General features: G+C 42.2%; 1 protein-coding gene across 1 annotated transcript in view; it reads right to left on the reverse strand.

Moving 5' to 3' along the window:
• Nucleotides 1-600: 600 nt before the first annotated feature.
• The window catches only part of CDHR3 (cadherin related family member 3), a 48,177-nt gene continuing 25,400 nt past the window's right edge, over nucleotides 601-23,377 (reverse strand). The window contains exons 8-20 of the mRNA XM_064656337.1: nucleotides 22,131-22,279; nucleotides 20,586-20,775; nucleotides 20,107-20,275; nucleotides 18,525-18,624; nucleotides 18,283-18,381; nucleotides 17,447-17,673; nucleotides 15,643-15,814; nucleotides 13,830-14,074; nucleotides 11,108-11,289; nucleotides 9,737-9,750; nucleotides 8,269-8,300; nucleotides 7,219-7,267; nucleotides 601-4,432 (exon numbers count right to left, since the gene is read on the reverse strand). Coding sequence (XP_064512407.1) covers nucleotides 4,125-4,432; nucleotides 7,219-7,267; nucleotides 8,269-8,300; nucleotides 9,737-9,750; nucleotides 11,108-11,289; nucleotides 13,830-14,074; nucleotides 15,643-15,814; nucleotides 17,447-17,673; nucleotides 18,283-18,381; nucleotides 18,525-18,624; nucleotides 20,107-20,275; nucleotides 20,586-20,775; nucleotides 22,131-22,279 — 1,936 coding nt within the window. The 3' untranslated portion in view covers nucleotides 601-4,124. The remainder of the gene's footprint in view (nucleotides 4,433-7,218; nucleotides 7,268-8,268; nucleotides 8,301-9,736; nucleotides 9,751-11,107; nucleotides 11,290-13,829; nucleotides 14,075-15,642; nucleotides 15,815-17,446; nucleotides 17,674-18,282; nucleotides 18,382-18,524; nucleotides 18,625-20,106; nucleotides 20,276-20,585; nucleotides 20,776-22,130; nucleotides 22,280-23,377) is intronic.

Raw genomic sequence — 23,377 nt, forward strand, 5'->3', positions numbered from 1 at the left:
TGTGGAGGCATTGATATCTGATCTAGACATCCAGAAAGAGCTGCTTTTAGGGCACAGTTCATCTGATCTGTTCTAGACATCTCATTTTTAATATATCACCCCCAAAGTGCTCTTTCTCCCCAGTGACAACATGGGGAGCTTGCAGTGACTAGTTAAGACAAACCATGGGTGAATGGAACCCAGTGGGGGCCATGCCCATGTTCAGCCTTTCATCTGGAGCCTTTTGAAGGGCCTGTTGTGGCTGGGGGTGTCAGACAACTAATCATCCAGGGCATGTGCAATATGTAGTTGTGGCTGCTTGCTGTTAAAATGCTAGTTCCATTATAGCATTCCAATCCCGGTCTCATAAAATAACCTAACAGTCAGATTTTTGCTCAGAGGGAGGAGGATTGTTCCCCTTGTCTGACACTCCTCTGAGGGGATCTAAGCACCATCTCCTGCTCCTAGTGAGCAGTCATGAAGTGGCAGCCTCCTGGGGAGACATTTTCCATCTCTATAGCTGAGGTTGTTCTCATGTGTAGGTCTCTTTGAGACTGTGAGCAAATACAGTATCAGCACTTTTACATTCCTTGATAAAAATGAAGTTACACTGCCAGAAGCTGAGACTTCTGATGTTTATTGCAAGTGCTATTTATAATACCAGCATGAAAGCAGAACATTTATGCATTAGAAGTACATTCAGTTTGGAGAACAGCACAAAAACCTCAGTAACATGGTCACACATAAGCTACTGTGGGAATTAGACTCAGCCAGGAAAAGTGACCTGTGCTCTTTCCTAAGCACTCTTGATACTTTCAGAGCAATGTTAATCCACAGGTCTCAAAGCACTTCAGAGATGTGTAATAGGTAGAGACACAGCAATCAAAACCTGTGGCAGAACTCACACTGATTTTTGTAGACCAGATAAAATTAATGCATAACACGTAATAGGCAGCTGTAGGTCAGGAACTGTTGCCCTCAGCCACTCTGCTTGAACTACCAGGTGCCTTTCTTCTTCTTCTTCTAGTCTAAGCTTATCAGTGTCATCACTCCAAAATAAATGGCACCAAAGTTCACACCTTGTATCTGTGTGTGCTAACAGAGCTGTTGAAGACTAGAGAGGCTGTTCCCATCATCTAGTCTGACCCTCTACAGCACACAGCAGCCATTCTTGACTTCTGAAGGCTTCAAATGATGGAAAGGCCTCCTGGTCTTAGCTAATTGTTCCAATTATCAAATGCTTTTATTGTGTAGAGCTGCACTTAATCTTTGCTCTCAGTCCATCTAGTGCCAGTTCAGGACACTGAATCTGTGCTCTAGGAGACACTTATGAATGAGAAAAAGCACAAAAGCTGGTTTGACAATTAGAAGAGGTTTCTAACATTTAAAACTGCACTGCACAGCATATTATAATTTCTATTATATGAAAAATATATGTTGCTTTTTCATATATTCAAAGCATCATTTCACGTATTTTTTGATACAATAAGTAACAGGTGTACATCTAGGTCAGTCAGTTCTATCTTCTCAGCTTTTGTCTTATCAAAGGCAGCCCGGAGAAATGAATGGCTGTGCTTTGGCTCAATGAGACCTAAATTCATTCTTGATTACTTCACGGGGAGAACACTTTCCTCTTAGCTGCAGGGGCAGCTAAGAGGAAAATGGTGCCACTTTTGCATAAAGCTATTGCTCATATAAAGCCTTGTTTTTCCTTGATTTAGTAGATCCCAAGGAAGGAAAGTAGTCCTGCCCAAAACAAGGACCTGCAGTGAAGACCAGGATGAAGAATTTGTTGGACCTGGAGACCAGCATAGCATATATTGAAGCAACAGTGTAAGGATTGGTGAAGCTGCAGTTTATGGCCAGCACACTTGTTTACCCACGCAGCACAGACCACAGGATGCTTTATCTTGCCTAAACCTGCCCCCCTGCCCTGCCCCCAGATTCTGAGTACACCAGCTAAACACACCTCAACCAGGTGCAAGCATTCTGGGCAGTGTTAGCTCTTGGATCTGGTGTCTCTTAAGTCCACAGCACCTCTCTGTAGAACTCTCAGTTGTTCTGAAGTTAGAGTATGTGAGCATCACTATGAGAGTAGTTGCTTTTCACCCAGCTGTTGGCCAGCTGTCAGAGACTACAGCACCAGCAGTGTTGGCTGTGACAATGTGTTTGCATACATGGGTGTTTGGAGTATGCTGTGATACCATGTTATGCTGCTGTTGGGGTTTTTTTCATGAGAAGGTAGGAAATAAGTTTGTGCAGTTCAGAGGCTGGAACAGTAGTAAAGAAAGAGGAGTATTCATCTGTCCCTTTGCAGATTTCCTGGCTGAAACTACAGCCTGTCTCTGCCTCCTTTGAAAAAAAAAGGTATTTGCCTCTTAATCTCTAAAGTAGAATGAGAATAACTGAGGAAGCAGAGCAGCTGCCCTAGAGAAATGTCCAGGAAAGTAAATACAAATGCCCGTGTGTCTTCCTGCCATGAAAGCAATGCAGTTAACTTTTCAGGTAACAAAATTTACCATTTGGAGGTGCCATGTATGCCTATGGGTAGCTTCGTGCCAGAGTGCTAGGAAGATCAGAGTTACAGCAGTACTACCACTTACTGCAGAGTTTCTCTGTGTCACTGGAAAATCACCTGCATAGGAATCAAATGTATTGTATTTACAGCAAACAAATGCAAACAATAGTGGGTTGGAGCACTGAATGTGTGTCTGGCCCTGTTGATCCTGGAGAGTCAAACAACACTATGACAACCGCCAGGGACACAATAAACTGATAACATGCTAACAGAGTATAAATCACTCTTTCCTATCTCTATCATTGTGATATTCATTACATGCTGGGTTTCTGATTGTGCAATGAACGAGTATTTGACTGAAGGTGATTGGTGTTTGTAAGGGAAGTTGTTGCTGAGCCAAACCACTCCTTTCGAGCACAGCAAAGGGTCACAACACCATGACGGGTGGTTTCGTGAAGTGTAGGATTCTTGGTGAAATTATCATGGACCTCTCCATCCAGGTCCTTCATTGTATGACCAAAAACAATGCATCTGACAGACTGAATAAAATCTTCATTGACTGTCCCTGCTCAAGTTAAACTGAGTTTTTCTTTCGTCACCTGGTATCAGCCCTTTGTTACCAAAAAACCTTTCTGTAATCAGGAAAGAAAAGAAGCCAAGATATGAAGCATTAAGTCATCATTTATAACTATTTTTCTTCAGATTAAAATAATTTTCAGAAATCTTGTAGGGTTTGCTTGTTTTATATCAGTTCTTAGACAGCACTTACATTGTACATGCCCACACTCGGAAAAGATTATTTCACCCCATGTGCTTACTGTCATTATTCTTTTGAGTGTGTTCCACTTGATTCTGTAAAGCATTAAATATGCCAGAGGAAATACCAAAGGTGAAGATATTAAATGCTGCTAGTGTTGCTAGTGTTATGAAAGATAAATAAGCTGAAAGCGTTGACATGACAGCCTGAGATACCATAACAAGCTGTGGGTTTTCTCCACTCCATAATTGCTTTCAAGCCACAGTCTTTTCTACAGCAAGATGGGAGGGCAAGGAAGGGCTGAAATAAAATACTCAATGAAAAGCGAGTATTTTTAGCTTTTATAAACACACATTTCTACACACATTTCTACCCTGATGTGGTTTTCACTCATTCTGCTGCTCAGCAGGGACAGGAGACCCCATTTGCTGGTGAGAAAGCACATCTCTATGTATGCTGCCATTCCCAAAGGCAGTCAGAGGATGTGGCCATGTTGGTTGGGGTTGCAGAGCTCCTCCAGGAGGACACTGCCAGTGTCCGTAGGGGGCAGTGGGCAGTGAATTCTTGTCTGTGACTCTGCTTTTGTTTCCTTTTCTCCCACTTTCATGTCCTCCCTTTCTCTCCCACTTTCATTTCCTCCCTTTCTCTCCCACTCATACACGCACCTGTCAAAGATACCTCCAGCTTCATCCTGTTTTTGGGTCCAGTATACACACCAATGGCCACCTTATGTTTTGCAGCTGAGATATATATAGAGAAAAATCACATCTGATTCTTTGGCTATTCAGATCAGAGGTTGCTTGGAAAGCACCTTGGAATCTCATGAACTCTGGCTCAACGGCAATGCGGGGTTCATTTGGGGATAGGAGGTCAGTTCCCGCCTTGAGGAGCTGCTGAGGATAACCCCCTGCCCTCAGACTCCTCTTTCTGCTTTTGTAATCTCAGTCCATCCTGGTCTGCTGAGGGCTTGGTAGCTGGTTTTGTTGCTGCAGTCAGCTCTTTCCTCTTCTCTGAAGGTTCTTTTTTGCTTGCTGCCTCTGCTCTGTCTGTCCCTTGGCCTCTATTGTCTGTGGCACTGGATGTTACCTGACCAGCCAGCATTGGCTTAAGGGGCTCATCGCTCTTCTTCCACCTCCGGGCCCCCGACCGCGTATTGAATTCATACATTCTGCCAGTAACTTGCAAGAACAAAAAGACAACTGATTAAAATCATTCCTGCTTTAGCAGATTAAGACATGACAGTTCTCAGCACGGGATTGAAGTGAGAAACATGAAGCACTTGGAAAATCAGCTGAGCTGGGGAGGTGGCCCTGAAAGTCTCATTTCTGCAAGAGAATGTGGGGACTTGAGCATTGCTGTGGCCTCTCAGAGGAGCTGCTGTTCTGCCACTATAAGAACTGGCTCTACAGTTTGGGGCATAGGAATATTCAAAACATTCCCATTCAAAAAAATAGCACCTTCTTATCATCCTATACCTCTATCCAAGTTACAGCTACCATAGATTAACATGGGCAGTGTAACAAACACATCCATAGTTGTTAGTTGTAAGGACTAACTATCCCAAAACTTCTGTCTTTTGCCATACTGAGCAAGGCCATTGTGGATGTCTGAGCCTATTTTGTCAAGTAGAGTTGCCTACCAGAGGTAGCAAAACCTCCTTAGGAGCACAATATGTTGCATACATCTTCCAGGCAATGTAAGCTCCTCTAAGTTGATGCAGGATTTGGAGATATGGGCTCTCCAATGAGTTTTGGCTGCATGTATTCCTTCTGCATTTGCACAAAATGCTTTCCTTGAGGCTTGCTGTGGACATTGTCATTAATAGAGCGAAGTACCGTGTGTTTTCAGTTTGTACAAGTACATGCTTCCCTCATATATATAAAATATTGTTACATTTTGGTTGTTCAGCACACATGGCTGCCTTTCCTTATTAGGGAGGTTTCTGTCTCTATTTAGATTTTATGGGTGATTTCTACTTGTACTTTAAAAGTAAATGTTTTCTTCTTCAGCTTGTTTGCTACCTAGAGATAGGTTGAAAAATTGCCGTGTCTCCAGTGTGATCACCTCATAGTCTAAATCTCTATTTCTTGCTAAACAAAGAATCAGGAGCTATAGTGGCACTTCTTGTAATTAAACATTAGTAATATAAGACAAACAATAGACCATTAAGGCCTGGAAAGAAATAGTGCTTATGTGTTACTACATGTTACAGTTTGTATCAGAATTAATGGTTTCTGACACATTAACACAATTTGAGCAATTAAACATGAAACTGGATCTCTTTATATGTTATTTTTATTGCCCGCTTACAAGGCGGGCAGGTTAAAGCAGCCCAGATCAGGAAGCAGTTTCTGACCATCCCTCTTAATGATATTCAACAGATGATGTCCCGGGAATTATTAAATCTTATTTCCAAACTGGCAACACTTGATCCTCTAGGTTTTGGATGAGCTGTGGAGAAGAGAGGGGAGGAGCAAGGAGCACACATTTCCCTGCTGACACCACAAAGCTGTGTTACAGCTTAATGTTTGTGTCAGGCATGACATAAATGCTTTGACTCTGGAGTGCAGATTGGATGGGCTCAGATATCCTTAAGTTTAGTGTGGTCAGGTTCGCTGAGAAAGGGAGCCACCAGCTGTCATGCAAGAACACTGGAAAGCAGCTCTTGTGGCAGCCTAGAGACTATCCATGTATTACAAATGAAGTTACATAGGGAAAAAGCAGGGATTCTGGAGCCCATCCCTCCAGATCTCTTTATAAAAAGCAGGTGTGCTTGGACTTGGATCAAACTGGCCTTGAACAGCCTTGTGGATGGGTTTAATTGCACAGTAGGGCCCCCTTTGTTTTCCCCAAATTCTACTGAAGTCTCCATGCCTAGTGTTTCCCATTAGCTCAAGGCATTCAACAGCTCCGAGCCAGCTAATAAGAAACACAAGGTACAGGCACTTGGGTGGAAATTGGCCAGATGAATTCAAGCATCAAAATAAACCCGCCTTCTTCTGGATAATTTCTAGACCTATTGTTTCAGACCTATTTTCAGATCTATTTGTTAAAGACCTATTTGGACTGACTGTCACACATTACCACCCCTCCACCTCTATGCTGGGGCCCTCATCCATTAGGCGCAGGGCTGGGCATCCTAATTCCAGGCCAAGCATCGCAGTGAGGGGCTCAGGCAGGGGCTGGGTTTCAGGGGAATGAGGTAAGTCAAAACAAGCCTTAGAAAAAACCCACATTTTTCTGCAATGAACCCTGCTGCAGAGCACATTGGCTGTCACTTGGGGAAGAGGATAAGCACACACCTCCCTGATTGTCCTGGGTTTTGTAGCTTTTGCCCTATTTTCCATTTTCCCAGCTGGTTAATCAGATATACTCAGAGTTAGCGTAACTGGAGCCTGGTGACACACGTGATAGCTGATGCCACCGTAACTGTATCTAAAAGCAAAAGGTCTTCCCTTTCCTCCCTAACAAGAGATGCTTGGATAAAAAGCAGCAATGCAGTGTTTCTGCAAAGGAGAAGATCTATGCAGGAATGAGTGACCCACCATGCATCCAGGAAGAGATTTAAGAGACAAAGTCAGTACTTCCACAGCTACATTAATCTCCTGACCATTTCCCAGAGATGGGATGGGGGAAACCACATAGCCAGAGCAAGAGGCTCGCAGAAAATTCCTCCTCCCCTCCCACCTTCCTGTACCACATCCATATATTCAAGTTTGGCAGAGGAGTAGTGAATAATCTGGCCATTGGATGTATGCTTTCAAGGGCCATGAGTGTATTCTACCATTAGAAATGTTGGTGAGGCACTGTCTTGATTTGTACTCTCTGTGAGATATAACTACCATTCTCCTTGGAAACAGCAAACCTGAAACATGAAAAGTCAATGTCGAACCATATTTAAATCAACTAATCCAGTTTGTTTCCAGACAAATGTTCATATCCCCTGTTAATTGCTTTTTCTTACCTGGGTCTCTGGCTTCTCCATCAAAGATAGTATTTAGCTGTGTCATCGTCTGTGAAGAGACACGAAATGTGAAATGAATCCTGTGAATTAGTTGAGTATGAAGAAGAAGCAGTGACTTGGAAACAGTGATCTACATGGATGGAGGTGGATTTGTGTGACCTGTATATTGCATTCCTTTAGGCTGGGTTTAATCTAAACTGGCAACAAGAGCCATTCATGGTGTAAGGTTTTGCCATGAGGTGTTCAAAAGAGAATTGATAAAGTCTGACACTCTAAATACCTCCACCTGGGTAACCACAAGGTGGTCTCCTCCATACAAAGAAGGCTTGGGAATCACCTCTCTGAAGAACTTGTGGAGAGGGAGTTCACTGATGAAAGTGTCTTGCATAGATTCATAGAATATCCTGAGTTGGAAGGGACTCACAAGGATCATTGAAGTCCAGCTTCTGGCCCTGCACAGGACCACTCCAAGAATGACACCATGTGCCTGAGAGCATTACAGCCTTTATGATATGTCTATGAAAAAGAAGGAGCCCTGAGATCTAGGAGCAAAGAAACATCCACAACAGTAGAAACAACTATGGCATTTTCCTGCAAACAGCTTACCAAGACCAGATTCTTTACAGCTTGTGTACCTCACTGCTTGCACTCAGGTGGGTCAGGGTCAGCTGCACAGGTCAGAGGTGTCTCAGCAGCACACCACTGCCATCAGTGAAGCTGTGGCACTCGTCATCCCACCTCTGTGGGTGCAGCGTGTCTCCCTTTCCTTGTTGTGGGTACAGCCTGCCTGGGCTCCCCAGTAGGCATTTCAGCATTTGGAAGCAAAGGGGCCACTTGCAGGCGAGCATCCCTCGTACCCAATGTCGCCTCCAAACACAGAGCCCAGCTGGAGCACTGAAATATTTTGCACTTGAGGGCAATCCTTTTTTCCTTGCCTATCATTTTTATATTTCTTTGAAAAGAGACATCTTTCATAGAAAGGGTCCCATGATCATATTGCATGATGGGGCTGGCAAAACAGGGTTTTGTTTTGAGGCCGGCAGTACTTACCACAACAACATCTTTCTTAGGTTTCTTCTTTTCTGCAGAAAGGAAAACACACACACGCTGTAAAGAATCAGACTTTTCTGAGCATGACTATAGAAACTAAAGCCGAGATTTCCTCAGACAAATAGATATTCTTGCTACTCAACTTCTGAGACATCTCAAATGAGCCTTGAAAAGCAAGTTCCTTCATAGTATCTTAGAGTGGGAATCCACAGTTGCCTAAGATTAATTAAAAGTCTAGCCTTGAAAAGTCTTATTCCTTCAGTATTGAATGAATAACAATGGTTTTTTAAACAAATTTCCCTTTTTAAATAATATGAAGATATAGAGAAATTCATCTTTGGGGATATCTGAACTAGAAATGTAGACTATCGTAGTTACTTGAACTACAACAAACATCCACTTGGAGACAAAACAGGCAAGTGCTGCAGTTCCAGTCAAGTGAAATTCAGATTGAAGAACAGTTTGGTTTTGTGTGAATTTACCACACTATTAACTCTCCCACATGCAAACAAATACAGCAGCAGTGCCATGGGCATCTCGACAGCATGGATTCATGGATGATACCCAACAAGTTGCTATGATTTCTTCTTGCTCGCTCCTTGCCAATTTGTTTAATGGGCTTTCTTTGGAGAACTGTGTGCCTGGCCACCAACAGGCTTTGCAATACTCTGAAGTGCTGCAGATGGGTCTCAACCTGAGCAGTGATGGGAAGCCTGTTCTGTCTGGCCTTTACTGCCCAGCATTTGAGAACCAGTTTTTCAGAAAAAGCCAAGTATTCATTTTTTTGGAAACCAGCCAATGCTGAAATGTCTCAAACTGGGCAACCAAGAGAACAGCTAATTCTTTGGGGTTTGTTAGTTCTGTGTTTTTTCAAGCTGGGAGATAGCAGTTGAGGAGAAAGAGTTACAAAAGCGGAGTCCTACTGAGCCCATATGAACAATGCTTGCTAGGAGAAAGCTAATGGAATAAAAGGAACTCTTTAAAAAAGCATGCTTTTTCATGTGCAACTTATGGCCCTGCTAAGTTATACAAATCCCTTTAAAAGCACCAATACTTGAAAATAAATCTTCAGGTACATGAAGTAATGGTGTCAAGAGAGCAAATGAAGTGACCAGAGAACAGGGACTTAGAGTGGAGAGGATTCTTGAAGGTGCTGTAGGTGGATGGGATTATTTTTTAACAGATAGCGTATGAATTGCATGTGAAAAATACAGTCATTCTTTAGCACCCGTGCCAAAATACCAGGATACTCTGAATTTCCTTTTTACCTCACAACTGATAGCTTTGAACACCAAAAGGGCCATGAAATCACTTAGTCAGGCTTTCCATAATTGGCCAGACTGATCTAATCTCAGTACTCGTGTACTGGGTCAAATTCATTTGTCTAGAAATTAGTTTACAAATCTTACACTGATTCATAAACAAGGTCTTGTCGTGAAGCATTAAAATATAAAAAAGAGGTACACACCTGGAACATTTATCCTGTAACAAAAAAAAGATTAAGAGTATAGTTAACAAATGTCATACTTTTGCCTACCTAAAAATGTCATGCTTTGTTCTCTTTTATTTGGCAAGAAGGGTGTTTCCTTGAGTTCTGCAATTTGCCTGATTTGTTTGGTTTCTGGTTTTGCTTTCACTGAAGGCCTGCATCGTTTATTGCTGCTCTCAAGCAGGAAAGCAGACCTGAACATTGCTCTAACACCTCTTCAAGAAGGGATGATATTGAAATAATAAAGTCTTATTGATGATAGCATGATGGATTTATATAATCTGGAAAAATATATTTTCAGATACTGTCATCTTGTTCCATCCTTGGAGGAAGGTCAACTTTTTGAGACTGATCTGCTCAGATAATACCTTTTAAAATATTTGAAAGGTTGTAAATGTTTTTGAAAATATAGAAATTGCTTTTTAATGGGAGAACCTGGCTCCCAATGAATCATTTTGCCTATTAATAAGTAATAACAATAGCTTAGATTCATTTGTCATTTTTATCACACCTTGCAAATGCCTTGCACACACCTTTTGAATTAACATCACAGTCATATATTACCTCTTTACATTTCCTGTAACTTCTAAATTTATGTTCAAATCCAGAGAATACTTACAGAAATTCTTTTTTTTTTTTTTTTTTAATCCCAGTCCACTTAAAGGACTGCTTACCTTTGTTTTGTGAAGTAAAAAGTCAATTTAGATGCAGCCTGGCTCCAGCCCACTGAGAAGCCAGCCAGCAGGGATCTCTGCGCTTCCCACAGTGAACCGGAGTCCAGTCCCAGGTGCTTCCACGGCTTTTGCCAAGCACAAGCATTTAGAGGTACCATTAAGCTTTATGGGCCAGAGCCTTGCAACTGGCTTGGGTAAAACTCCAGGAAACCTGCAGAAGCTTTGCCAGGACAATGAATTTGGCATGAGCAGATTTGCAAAGGACTCTGGGAGGGAGGAAACTGCATCCAGTAACTACCTAGATGGGAGCTCCCTTGGAATGGGGATCAAATGCAAACCAAAAGCATTTGTACTTGCTAGGGGCAACACAGCCTGACACAGGCTCTGACTGAGCCTCATGAGCATAGCTGCCTTTAGAGGTCATAATTGCTAATTCCCCTGCTACCTTCAGCTAATGCTGATGTTACTAAACCCATGACAAAAAATGCCATAGACATTTTTTCTTGATTTCATATCATTAACACTAAATATCACTGTAGCTGGTGACAGCATTTACTACAGGGAAGGGCACAACACTATAAAAGATTTAAAGTGTATATTTCATTACAGCTGAAAGGCTTGGGCTATCTCTGTCATTGCCAGGCTCTGCTGGGGACTTCCTCTTGGTAGGACTCACAGAGGTGTGCGGTGTGCTTTCCCTGCTGGAGGGCAGCAGGTGCGGACCCAGGTCACCAGCAGGAATCCCAGGAACCCCAGGAGTCCGAGGAGCAGCAAACTGCCAAGGGTGATGACGAACGGCACGTACCACGCCGATGCAGAGTAGAGGTTCTCCCTTCTTGTCACAACAGTGAAGCCGGGCTTTTAAAAGAAGACAAGAAAAGTTCCTTAAGGCTGAACACTTGTGAGAGTACTGACACCAACAGCACCTTTCATCTGGTTGAACTTCTGCACTGAAGCACCTGGCACCTGGGAAATAGTGTCTGCTGGAGACAGTGATCTATCCCACCTACCTGCCTGCTGACTGCCAAGGCAGCTCAGGTGGCTAAGGTGGACCACTGAGCTCCTGGGGCAAACAAAGGCAGGTGAAATGAAGCCCACCCACAATGCAAAAGGGAGGTTCCATATCAAGTTTCAATACCTTATATTAAAACAAGCATGTTGGGGTGGGGCTTAAAAGCCACAGGCTGACTGAGAGACTGTGAGTGCACTTTTGGAGGGTGAGCAAGTTCAGGGAATACTGCCATTACTGAGATAATGGTTTCTTAATACCTAAGGCAAAACTGGAAGTAGGTCATCTTCACTGCAGTCATCGTTCAGCCTCCTTTGTAAGAGGAGTTGAACCCTAAGGAACTGGGTTATTGTATAAAAAGAAATGAAACTCCTTTTTTTGCCCCGTGACTTGTTCCAGAAGGGAAAACCACACTTCCTGAGCAGTTGCAATCTCCCACATCTTCCTGAGTGTCAGGAGACACATCTCTGAGCTGGCACGTCACTTGGTGCTAGCAACTCATTCATTAAGGTCCCATCATGAAACCATCCTCACACATTTAAGAAATTAGTCATTTGCTCTAGCTGGTTCATTATCCATTGTGGTACTATTAGATTTTTTAATCTACTGAAGTTTTTATTTACTTTTCTGTGAGACATTTGTAATCACATTGTGTATGAAATTTAGTAGGGTGTCTATTTCTTTCCAGTTTAAGGATAATTTTAAAATAACCTATTTAGCCTTGTCAATAAAAGATACATCCAATCCTTAGAGAAACTCTCAAGTAATCTCAAGATCACTGCCACCACTCTATCCTCACTTGGACTGAAGTCACAAATGACTTTTTGTGACAGGGCTTCTTTTCTACACTACCAGCCTTCCAGTATCTGATTCATCAAATTGCTGCACTGAACACATGAGTAGTGATGGGAGAACTTGCTGTAATGGAAGTGCTCTTCTGGAAAATAGACTTAAAGTGGAAGGCTGATATCTCTGGAGAGGTAGATTTAATGCTGTGGTATGTGGTTAAGACTGTTTGTATTTGTGGTAAAGCACGGGAAAGAAATACAGAATAAGTTTATTCAGCTTAATTTTCATTTCCACATCAAGTAGGGGGGAATAGAAGGCTGTGAGAAAACCATTTATTCCTTCCCAACAGAGCATTAAATAATAACAGCGTTATTAATCAGTCTGCAAATTTGGATCTAAGCATTTTCATAGCACAGCATAAAGACTTGCATGTGCTCTTTGCAGGATCCTTGGTTCTGGCTCAGTTACCAGTAGCCTCTAGCAGACCCAGACCATTTTACAGTGAAGAGCTCTTTTAATTTGTAAACTCATATTTTCATTCCTGCACGCAAAAGAGAAAAGGGTAATGCCATCTGCAGGCAGGCAGGGAATGGATGAACTCTGGATGATGGAAGATGGTGCGGCAAGGGATAAAGGAGATGACCAGCACAAGAATGGGGACAGAGTGGTCCATACCCTCAGGATGTGCCACTTCTGCAGACAAGACAAAAGAAAACTCTCCTTACATCCTGCACCAGCCTGATAGAAATCAGCTCCAAAATTAAACTGGAAAACCAGAGCTTGCCTGGGATGGTTGTGCAGAGGAGCAAACTGTATTGCTGGGACACAGGCCCACAGCCCCACAGGCTGTGCAAGATCAGATCCCACCTGGGCTGCCGAAAGCTGTACAGGCTTCCCTAACTCAGCTATGGACCACCACATGGGATGGGAGATCAGGAAATATGCATCCCACCCCTGTGGATTTGTTGTCTGAAACCTGCTGAAACCTCAGTGACATGCTGAGGCTGTGCACAACAGCTTCAGCTCCTGACAGGCTGCTCCTAGTTTTACAGGACAGTGATGGGAAAAAGATCCCTCCAAGTGATGAGGATTTGTTGTTGTTGTTGTCTTTTTCAACTTTGGTAGCCACAGATTAATGTATTCCACTGCTAAAGAAGCACAGAGAAGTGCAAGGCAGCTGGAGAAGTAAATAGATATGAATAAAAAAAATAGTGCAAAATGCATGAGGTAATTTTAAGGTTCCAGGCAAAGGTTAATCCCTGCTCTTTCCTTATTAATAAAGCTGCCAAAATCTTTAACTTTCCAGTTGCATGGTAATGGCAGTGTGCCCAGTCCTTTGGCCACTTGCCCTTTTTGTTTTAGAAACTGAAATACAAAACACATGTTACAACTCTGTACCTGAGACTAATACTTCATGGCACTAAGCAGATCAAGCACCTTTGGCTTTATCATAAGAGCACAGGGCTCAGCACTCCCCAGGACCAGACCCAGTCTAGGTTTTTGCTTTCCTTTTGCATACACCTACCCTCTTTTCTTCAATTCTGTGGAGATTAGTCCATAAAGGACATGCAGAACTGGACATAAATTTCAGTGAACTTACTGTCGTGGTAATGGCAGTAGTTGGGTTTGGGATAACTCTGATGCTTAAAGTCACCGTTCCAGTTTCAATTAAATGTGTAGTTTTGTCCCTGACAGACAGTAAATTGTCATCTGTTATGTAGATGCGCAGATTGTAAATCCAGCTTGTGTCAAACCCGCTCTCATAGTCAAACCGCGATGCAAGAATCAGCCGAGATGTATTGGAGCCAGCACTTGGTGAAAAAGTGAAATGATTGTTCTCGTTGCCTGCAAAAAAAGTAACACCAACACGCCAAAAGATTAATCCCACAGTAAAGTAAATGTGTGGAACAAGCGATGAGGTGTGGTGAAATGTCAGTTACAAGAATGGCTCCTGGATCTTTCTGTTACCATATAAAATAATTTAAAACAATACAGTCATAAAGGCATTACAATATAGAATAAGATCCTCTATGGGGAAACAGCTAAGAGGAGGCTGTGGAAACACTTCAGGGCCATAGGGCACATGAGAGGTCACCAGAATGACTTGTCCTTACAGCCTAGGGAGCACCCAACAACACCCAGCTGCGGTGAAGACCCTACACTGTGACTCATTCTACTACTGGGTTGTCCCTGGAGTGTTACTCCAGTCCCTGTCCGTGGCTTCTCTCTCTGCCAAGAAGCAACAGCCTTTGAAAAGGTCCCCCAGAAGACAGCTAAAGACTCAGGGACACTAATTGCCTCCAGGGCTTTGTCAGCACCATGGGGCAGGGAGGAGAGCTCAGAGGTGGTGGCTCCCCACCCGCTGCTTTCTGTCTGTGTAGCTGAAGAACTGCTCATGGGTTGGGCTGCAGGTAGGACAGCCCCAGCTCTTAGGCTCTGGGCAGACACATACAGGAGATCAGAGTCATGAAAATGCACCAAATGTGCTTTAGTTTGGTTCTTGTTGCCCCATAAAGCACTAGAGTTGACATGACCTTGAAGGCTATGTCTATTGTACAGCACAAAATGAGCCGTGGGCTGCTGTGTGGCTCAGAGGGCAAGTACATGGCACAGCTCACATCTGTATTGCCAGAAGTGGACCTGTGGGCAGACCCTAACTGACTAACACAAACACAGACACAGACATTGTATAGGTTCATGTGTCAATACCACTGCTGCAGAGCTCCCTCTCTGGCACCAAGGGGCTGCAGTAGGACAGAGAGTCTCGCTTTTGATGCTCACAGCACCTGGACAATCTGCTCTCTCCTTTGCAGCAGTCACCTTAGCAACACAAAAGGAATTGCCCCAAGAGAGTGTGTTCCCTCTTTTGTGAAGCTGAGTGTCATCCCACACCACTGCAGTTCTCCAAGTGCATGTTGCTGTAGGTTCAAACAAGGGTTGTTAAAATGGGGATTTAATGGATACAGCATGGACCTAGGACATGCAGGTTTGAACAGTTGTTTTCAACTGTATACCAGCATCTAGATGTGAGATACACAGAGTAGCAGAACTCTCCATCATTTCTCACAATTTGTTCAGCTGTGATTGGAATGGAAATTTGACACTGCATATCATTCCAGCTCATTCTTCCAAAGTGCGTGTCAACTGTGTAATTAATTGCCAATTAACTCATGTGGTAAGCAATGCAGTCTTGCAAGGGAATTGTTCTAGGTGCTAGCACCAGTAGCCAGCTTGTGGAGAGACATCTCTTGGTAAGCAGCAAAATAATGGTGTGCAGAACTTGTGGAACACAACTAGCTCACCATGACAAACAGCACATAAAATGTGTTAGATTTTTGTTTACAAATCTAAGTGAACCATCAGCATTCACTAATTTTTTCACCGTTCCCAGCTAGCACACTCTGACACAGTACCTTCATTAATGAAGTAACGGAAAGACCTGGGATCAGAATCACGATCTTGACATTCAATCCTGAAGCCGTTAATATTGGTCCCAACAGCCAAGCTGACTGGGATTTGAAATGAATAGAAATTAGGTGAACAAACTGGTTCTTCATCATTTACTTCCAAAACATTCACAGTTACCTGAAAGAAAAGAGCAATAGCAAGCTGGAGCTGCTCCACTGTGCTGAGTCAGAATTTTATTAACTTCAGAAACTGTTTGGCTTTGCCTATTTTATTCTTTTGATCAACAGCAGTTGAAGAGCACTGAACCCCCCTTCCAATCCAGTTCCTGCCAGAAAATGTCTATCGTCATTTGTGCTTCAATTTTTTTTGTGATCAATGCTCTTCTGGGAACAGGTTCCTTGACCTGAACCATCTTCCAAAACTGGGATTTTCAAGCTTTCTGACCATTTGAATAACCTGAATTGTGTCATAGTTAGAATGACATATTCATTAAACTCCATTTCAAACCTCTTGAATTGCTTCACAGTCATCAGTTAGGCTTCCTAGCATATTTAATAATAATTCATGGCATGATCCATGGAAGAAACAATGCTTATAGACTGTTCCCAGTGAGAGAGAAATGCTGGTAATGGCCTTCTGCATGGCTGGGAGCACCCCGAGTAGCACCAGATGTGTTTAATGTCAGCTGGAATTATCTGGCTGAGAGAAAAAGGCTACCCTTCCCAAAGTTCTTTCCTAGTCAGGCAATAGATAAACTTGTCATACTTAAAATCTTCTGATGCTGAATTTTCATTAATCATCACCTAGAAATATTATAGCATTTCTATGGGTGGTGCTTGGCTGGAATAAAAAGCAAGTTTAGTACTTGTGTCACCTCCAAGAGATGTGCAAAAATCGAATGTGAAGCAGTCATGAGGGAGAAAATGTGAAAAGAAGCAAAAAGGAGTCTGTCTGTGAAGGACACTGGGATACTTTGAAAGAACTGACTATAAAGTGACCTTTGTGGGCATACTACTTATATTTTTATTTCTGAATAAAATAGGTCTGGGCAACAAATTTGAGCACAAACCTGCTGTTAAATGTTGTCACTGGTGCCTGGCATGGCCTTGGATCCTGCCAGATAACACCATCAGGGAAAGAAATAGATCACAGTCAGGGGAAGGCATGTGTAAGTGTTCAACTCCAATAGGCCATGTGGACACAGCTGTGCTGGGCTGGGCCCTCTGACATGAACCCAAGAGGCTGCCCAAGCCCTGCTCCCATCCCCAAGGTATTTAGAACATCCTCTCTGTGCTACCCATGAAAACACAATTCCCACATTACTTTGGATGCCTTGCAGTGACAAAACATGACAGATAAAATCTAAATTATGTTTGAGGGCCAAGGGACACTACACAGGTTCCAAAAAGGACTTGTCACTAGGCATGGCTACTATTAGACTGTGCTACCTGGCCTCAAGACCTTGTTATTTTTCTATTTTCTGGTACATATATAGCCACACAGAAAAACTTAAATTGTTTAGGGCACAGAAAATAATTTCACTGCTCAGGTAAAATAAGAAAAAAAGACTGAGAAACAAAAAACACAGAGTTAAAAACATTAAGATATTACTTTAATTGTTTTTGTAAGAAATAAACCAAGACTGAGTGAACTGAATGAACCTTTTTCATCTGAGTAATATATGAGTCTGTGCAGGGTTTAACTTGCCCTTCACAGACCAAAGTGCTTTGCCCAATGTCTTACTGTTGTTGCCAGGAAGAAAAGAGAAAAACGTAGATAAAGTGGAAGAAGTAGAGTGGATTTACTCACTGATGCTGTTGTAAACTTTTCTTGGTCTGAGGCCTGTACTATGAAAATGTGTTTCTGAGTTGTTTCATAGTCTAATCTAGCTAAAATCCTCACATCTCCTTTGGTTGGGCTGATCCAGAAGATATTTGTGTAATCCCTGGTGCCTCCTCCAGCTACAATGGAATAAGTGATGATAGTGGGTGGCCAGTCCTTGTCTATGGCATTCACTCTTCCAATGCTGGATCCAACTGAGAGACAGAAAATCCATATTTCATTAACATTTTAAGGATAGAAGGTACAGAGTACTTGGTCCTACAAAAACTTGATGAAACTGAAGATTCGGTTTAGAGTTTTTCCCCCAAAAAAATTAAAGCAATGGTGTGAGAAGCACTAGTTCACTACGCTGTGCTATGGTTCCCCTGTGCATGGGCTCTCCTGCCAGCAGTAAATACCAAAACATGAAGAGTCTGTAGAGAACCACAACAGAAATGCACTGTGGCTAGGCCAAGGGAGTCCTCCCTTGTCTGTGTCAGTCTGTAATGGTTTCTTTGCAGCATCACACTCCCTCCAAAAGGCTAATTTAGCAAGAGCAGAAAGACATCTGAGTTCATTTCCTGGCACTGTGACAGATTTCTTGTGCAATTGCTGAATTTGTCTGTGTCTCAGCTTCCATCTGTACAATTGGAGTTTTCGCCAGTTTAGTCTATTTAAGGGTAGTAGGTGGTTGTATGGTGAGACCCTGGTTGAACTGGAACTTTGAACCATTCACCTCATTTAAATATATGAAAATTCATGTAGAGCTAAGAGGTACTTACCAACATGACAACATTATTTCCATAATGTAGGTGTTACTGTACCTTTAGTAATTTCTGAAACATTAAATACGTAAGATAAAGTACTGAAGACTGGAAAAAATTCATTCACTGGCTTTATCCTGATGTAAATGTAGATGATATCTGGAAATATAACAAGATTAAATCAGAGTTAAGTATGGCTGTGAAATTTTCTCATGCATATATTCAAAATACATATGGTATCCCTCTCTCCATGCTGTTACAGCACAGAAAACTATCAAAAACAATTTAAAAGGGATACTTGCTTGAGTAGTTAGGATGGGCAATATCTTGCACCCTGACAGTCAAAGTATAAACTTCAATTCCTGGATTAGCTGGGTTCTCTAAATCAATAGTTCCAGTCATCTAAATTAAAAAGAAACACAATTGTATTTATGCTTCCTTGTGGGAAGCCACAGTACCCAGGATGGCAATTACTTTTTTCAGCGTTCTGTAAGTATGGTCTCCCCCTTGGACATATAGAATTGTTCTACAGGAATAATACAGGCTATTAATCAATCACAGGATTGAATTCCAGGCTTTTTTTCTACACATTCATGCTCTGTTATCTCTTGGAAATTCAAAACTCTTCTCTTCTGCCAAAAAATTTCTTTCCCATAAGTGCAGGAAGTTTTATCATTTGGATCATAAGGTCTTAACCTTTTACCTAATCAATTCAAAGCACGTGTAATGAGCTCGTTATTTACTCTACCCTTTGTTGGCTCAACAAGAATCTGTGATTGCTAAACAACAGTAGTTACTCCTTGAGCTCATGCCTGCAGACATTTACTAAAGGTGTCAGGTCCAGCCACAAATGTTTATCCAGGCACCAAGTTGTTACTAAGTGGTGGCTCACATGGATTTAAATCCTAATCTCCTGAACTCTCTATCTTGCTGTAGGAGCCTCATAAACTTTGGGGCAGTAGGACTAACACACACAGGCATCCACTGTTCATCATAGTCTACAGGGAAACTCCTGGAGGAACAGGTCACTTCAGATAGCCTGTTACATTACACATACACAATGATCAAAGGGCTGACAACAATCATATCCTGTGCAGCAAGGAAAATGCTTTCTATTTTGGTAGATAAAGCAACTAAGGGTAGTACTTATTGGTAAGAATAGCTCAGATCCAAAATTAAAGTAAGCCATACAAATCATTTTACTGCTCCTGGAGCACTCTTGTCTTTTAGACAGAATGCCTGTTTTTTCTTGCTTCCCTTTTTCTGTAGTTGCCCATGGTTCTTTTTTTGTCCAGGAACTAGTGGAGTTTCTGGCCAATGCAAGTTTGCCAGCAGCTATCAGGATAAGGAACACATATTTTGACATACAAAATCACACAAGTGCAAAACCTACCACACTTTTGGGAAAAATTGCCACTCAGAGTGGTTTTATAATTCTGACCAATGAAGTTGGGAAGTCATCACTGAGTGTGGGATTTCTAAAGTATTTAAATTCTTCATGCTGAATAGCAAGGTTCTTCTACAGTCTGTCATGAGTAAATGGGTATGTAATGGCATCAGATTTCTGTTTATCCATGTCAAAATTGGTGCTTCACACTCCCTAAAAAAGGGTATTTTTTTTAATCATATCTATCACATTTATTTAAAACTGGAGAAAACAGTCTCTGTTCACTAAATTCTGCAGGATCCTTAGAAAGCACCCAATCAAAGGGTATGTAGTTCACATCCAGTCAAAACAGTCATTCTCCATATTATACCAACTGAAATGGATTACAGTAATTATTTTTTTCTTGTGCAGACAATGAATTAAAAAAAACCCTTATAATATTTCATAAGTTGACTTCTGAAATGGGATAATCTAATATAAAGCCACAAATGACTGACCACAAGTCTTCCAGACACAGTGGAATCCAGAATGAAGTTATTGCTTCCAAAACCAGATAATCCAGTGAAATTAAATTGATTGTTTGATGGATCAACATCAATATCTTTACAGTAATTTCTAAGATCAATGAGAAATGTCCCAGGAGCCGTATTTTCATTTACTTCTTTCCTGTTTAAAACAAACATGTTTCCCATCAGAGCAACTTATATTTCTTCTTTTGAACTCTTCATATCCTATTTGCCAAAACATTGCTTTATTTTCTAAGTGAAATCCTAGATCCAAATACAACAATAGATGAAGCAACCTGGAATCTGATCCATATGTTGTGAAGGACAACAGCCCTGTACAATGGGCAGGCTAATGATTAATGTCCCTTGGAACTTCTAGCTGTAGATCTAGGGAGCCCAACTGATGTGCCCTGAACTGCACACTGGTCTGGGGCAGAAAGGCAGCACCAAGGCAGAAAGACTCTCAATACCTGAAGGCAGAAGGACTGCATTCTGGTGGGTTGTCATTGATATCATCAATAATGATTGTGATCTCCATGTTACTGGCATGACCATTGCTGGGACTGTCCTCCACCTGGACTATCAGTGAGATGTTGGGATGGAGCTGCAGTGGAAGGGCATCACGGTCGATTCTCCCAGTCACCTGCAGCACTCCAGTCGCTGGGCAGAAAGCAGACAGAAGTTGGACATTCACCATGGGGGGAAATAACAAATGGTCATGGTGTACATGCAAGAGGATAGGGCAGTGACTCAGCAGACAGGTAGCAGAACAAAAAGTCTTCTATTCTGTACAAATCATGTCTGGTTTAGGGGTTTTTTTTAAGTGATACAAAACCATTCTGAACATTCTGTTCTGAACATCCATAATGGCTACATACCCACTGCTCAAATATAGGCCCTGAGAGGCCTCAGCAGAGCATTTGTAAAGCAGTTAGGCTTCCCTTACTCTCAAGTTGTTATTGCAAGTCAGAGTTGAGTGCATTCACAGAGCATCAAGGAGAATGAGCTGCTAATGCCTGTGCCGTCCTTGCTCTCTAGCAAGTAAGACTGCTTCACTTTCTACTGTTATCATTCAAGCATCCTTCAGCACCTCCAAATCTACTCAGGCATCAACAGAGCTGCTCTTAGCTGTGACAGACTGTGTCAAGTGCTCTGGTCAGCCATTCACTTAATATTTTTTTCACTTCTGTTAACCTCTGTTCAAAAATAGAAGGTTTTTATGGCACAGCACAGTACTATTCCCAGAGCACAAAGGTAAAAGAACAGCATATATATCCTCTGCCTTTTGGAGTGTAATTGAGGGGGAGGGTGACAACATACGGCCAAAGGGCATAGGGAATCCAAAGCATTTGAGGATCTCCCTGATCCCCCACAGCACTGTGTTGTGTGGCACCTCTTACAACTGTGATAAGCAGTTCTAAAGCAATAGCAGACAAGGAGCAAAGCAGTCGATGAATTCCAGTCCTGGAGTAAAAACCACTGGGGAACAGATATATGGACCCCAGAGAGCACAAAGGAGGTAGGACTACTGTAAGAGAGATGATTCTTTTGGATGGCCTTACCTGAGGAGGGTCATGAATGGAGCAATGAACCTGAGGTGTAGATTTGCTGTGCACCTCAATGCTAGAGAGGATTTCAGACAGGAGAGAGGACATTATGGTACAACTATGTGCAGCTGTTTCAAGAGCCCCAGAAGGGTCACTGCAACTCTCAGAGATTAAAAAGAAGTCATCTAATCTGATTTCCACCCAAGGGACCATCACCCTGCAGCCACAAGTCAATATTTGTCAAGAAGTCACCTTTGGTCTACTTTCTTCAAGATATGTCACTGAGTCTTGGTCAGGTGACCGAAGACTTTGACCCTAATAAGGGACTGAGCATTCGTTATTGATATGGGAAGGCTCAAAATAAAGTAAGTCAATTTAAAACCAAGGCAAAAACATTTTCTCCTAAGTAGCCACTCTCTTTTTTTTTTTTTTTTTGGATGTCAGAAGGCACACTTTTGCTTGTCTTACATGGATTTATGGAGAAATATCTGTCAGAAGACTGGATGCTGTAGAAAAGTCTGCTGGGAGAGCCTTCATCATCTGGATCTTTAGCTGTCATGTTGGCAACAATGGTGCCTGGGCTTTGTTCCTCTGGAATTCTATAGATTCTTTGTTTTCTACAAGATAAAACAAAATTCAGCAAAGCACACATTGTGTTTACAAGGGCGACTGATTACAGATTTCTCTGAGCAGCCAGTTGTAGGAGCAGAGCCATGGCCATACGGGGCTCAGAGATGGTATTTTCATGTCAGGGTAAATGTCTGCCAGCTGGACATGTAGCAGTAGCTGAACTGGCATGTGTTCCTGTGTTCATAAAGCATGACACAGCCACACAAATAAGTGTTCTTCCCCTGCAACTTTTCCACAGTAAAAACAGTTTGACTTTCACAGAATCATGGAAGCTGAAGATGGGAGGGTCCGTTAAGTCATGCTGTCCTACAGACCCACCAGCTCGTAAAGCCACTTGCTTTAATTCCTTCAATTTGCAAGAGAAAAACAAAAATAGAATAAGTTTAATGTAGTTAATCATCTTTTGGAATAAATGCTGGAGGTTTCTGGGGGACAACAGTATTACAGAAAAGCTGAGTTGTCCCTGCAGTAGGCAGAGTCAGGGAGGAGAACTCCTGTGGGTGCTCGACAGATGAATGTGCCTCAAACTCCCAACAACATCTGTCTGTCTGATGCATTTTACATAGAGAAAACATTTTTTTACTGCTGCTGTTTGGTATGCCAGTGCTCCCAAATTTCCTATTAATTGAGTTTTATAGCTCAGATATATCTGGCAGGTACGTGCAGGATTGTTTACAGTGGTTGCAGTTGCATGTTCACATGGGTACTCAGGTAGGCAACTTGAACCACATGCAAAAACAGGCATGGGCCAGGACAAAAACATTGTGCAAGGAATTTCTGAAGGCTATTTATACTACTGAAACACATGCAAACACACAGGCATCTCCTGCTTCTAGAACTCAAAGGGAGTTGAAGGTGCTCAAGAGTTCAGCAAAGCATTAGTAGTGTGTTTCAATACTAAATACCTTTTGCACATTTTAAACTTTCTATGCCACCACTTAACTAATTGACTAGTCTATAGTTCCCAGTACAGGAAAGCATGAGCCCTTCATTATTCTCTGAAAATACACATCATGTGGCACTTAGCAATTGGAGCAGAGAATTACAGAACAGAAGATCCCACATCTCCAGGTCTTCACTTGCAA

This window comes from Pseudopipra pipra, chromosome 5 (genome assembly GCF_036250125.1).
Source record: "Pseudopipra pipra isolate bDixPip1 chromosome 5, bDixPip1.hap1, whole genome shotgun sequence".
Classification (NCBI taxonomy): Eukaryota; Metazoa; Chordata; class Aves; order Passeriformes; family Pipridae; genus Pseudopipra; species Pseudopipra pipra.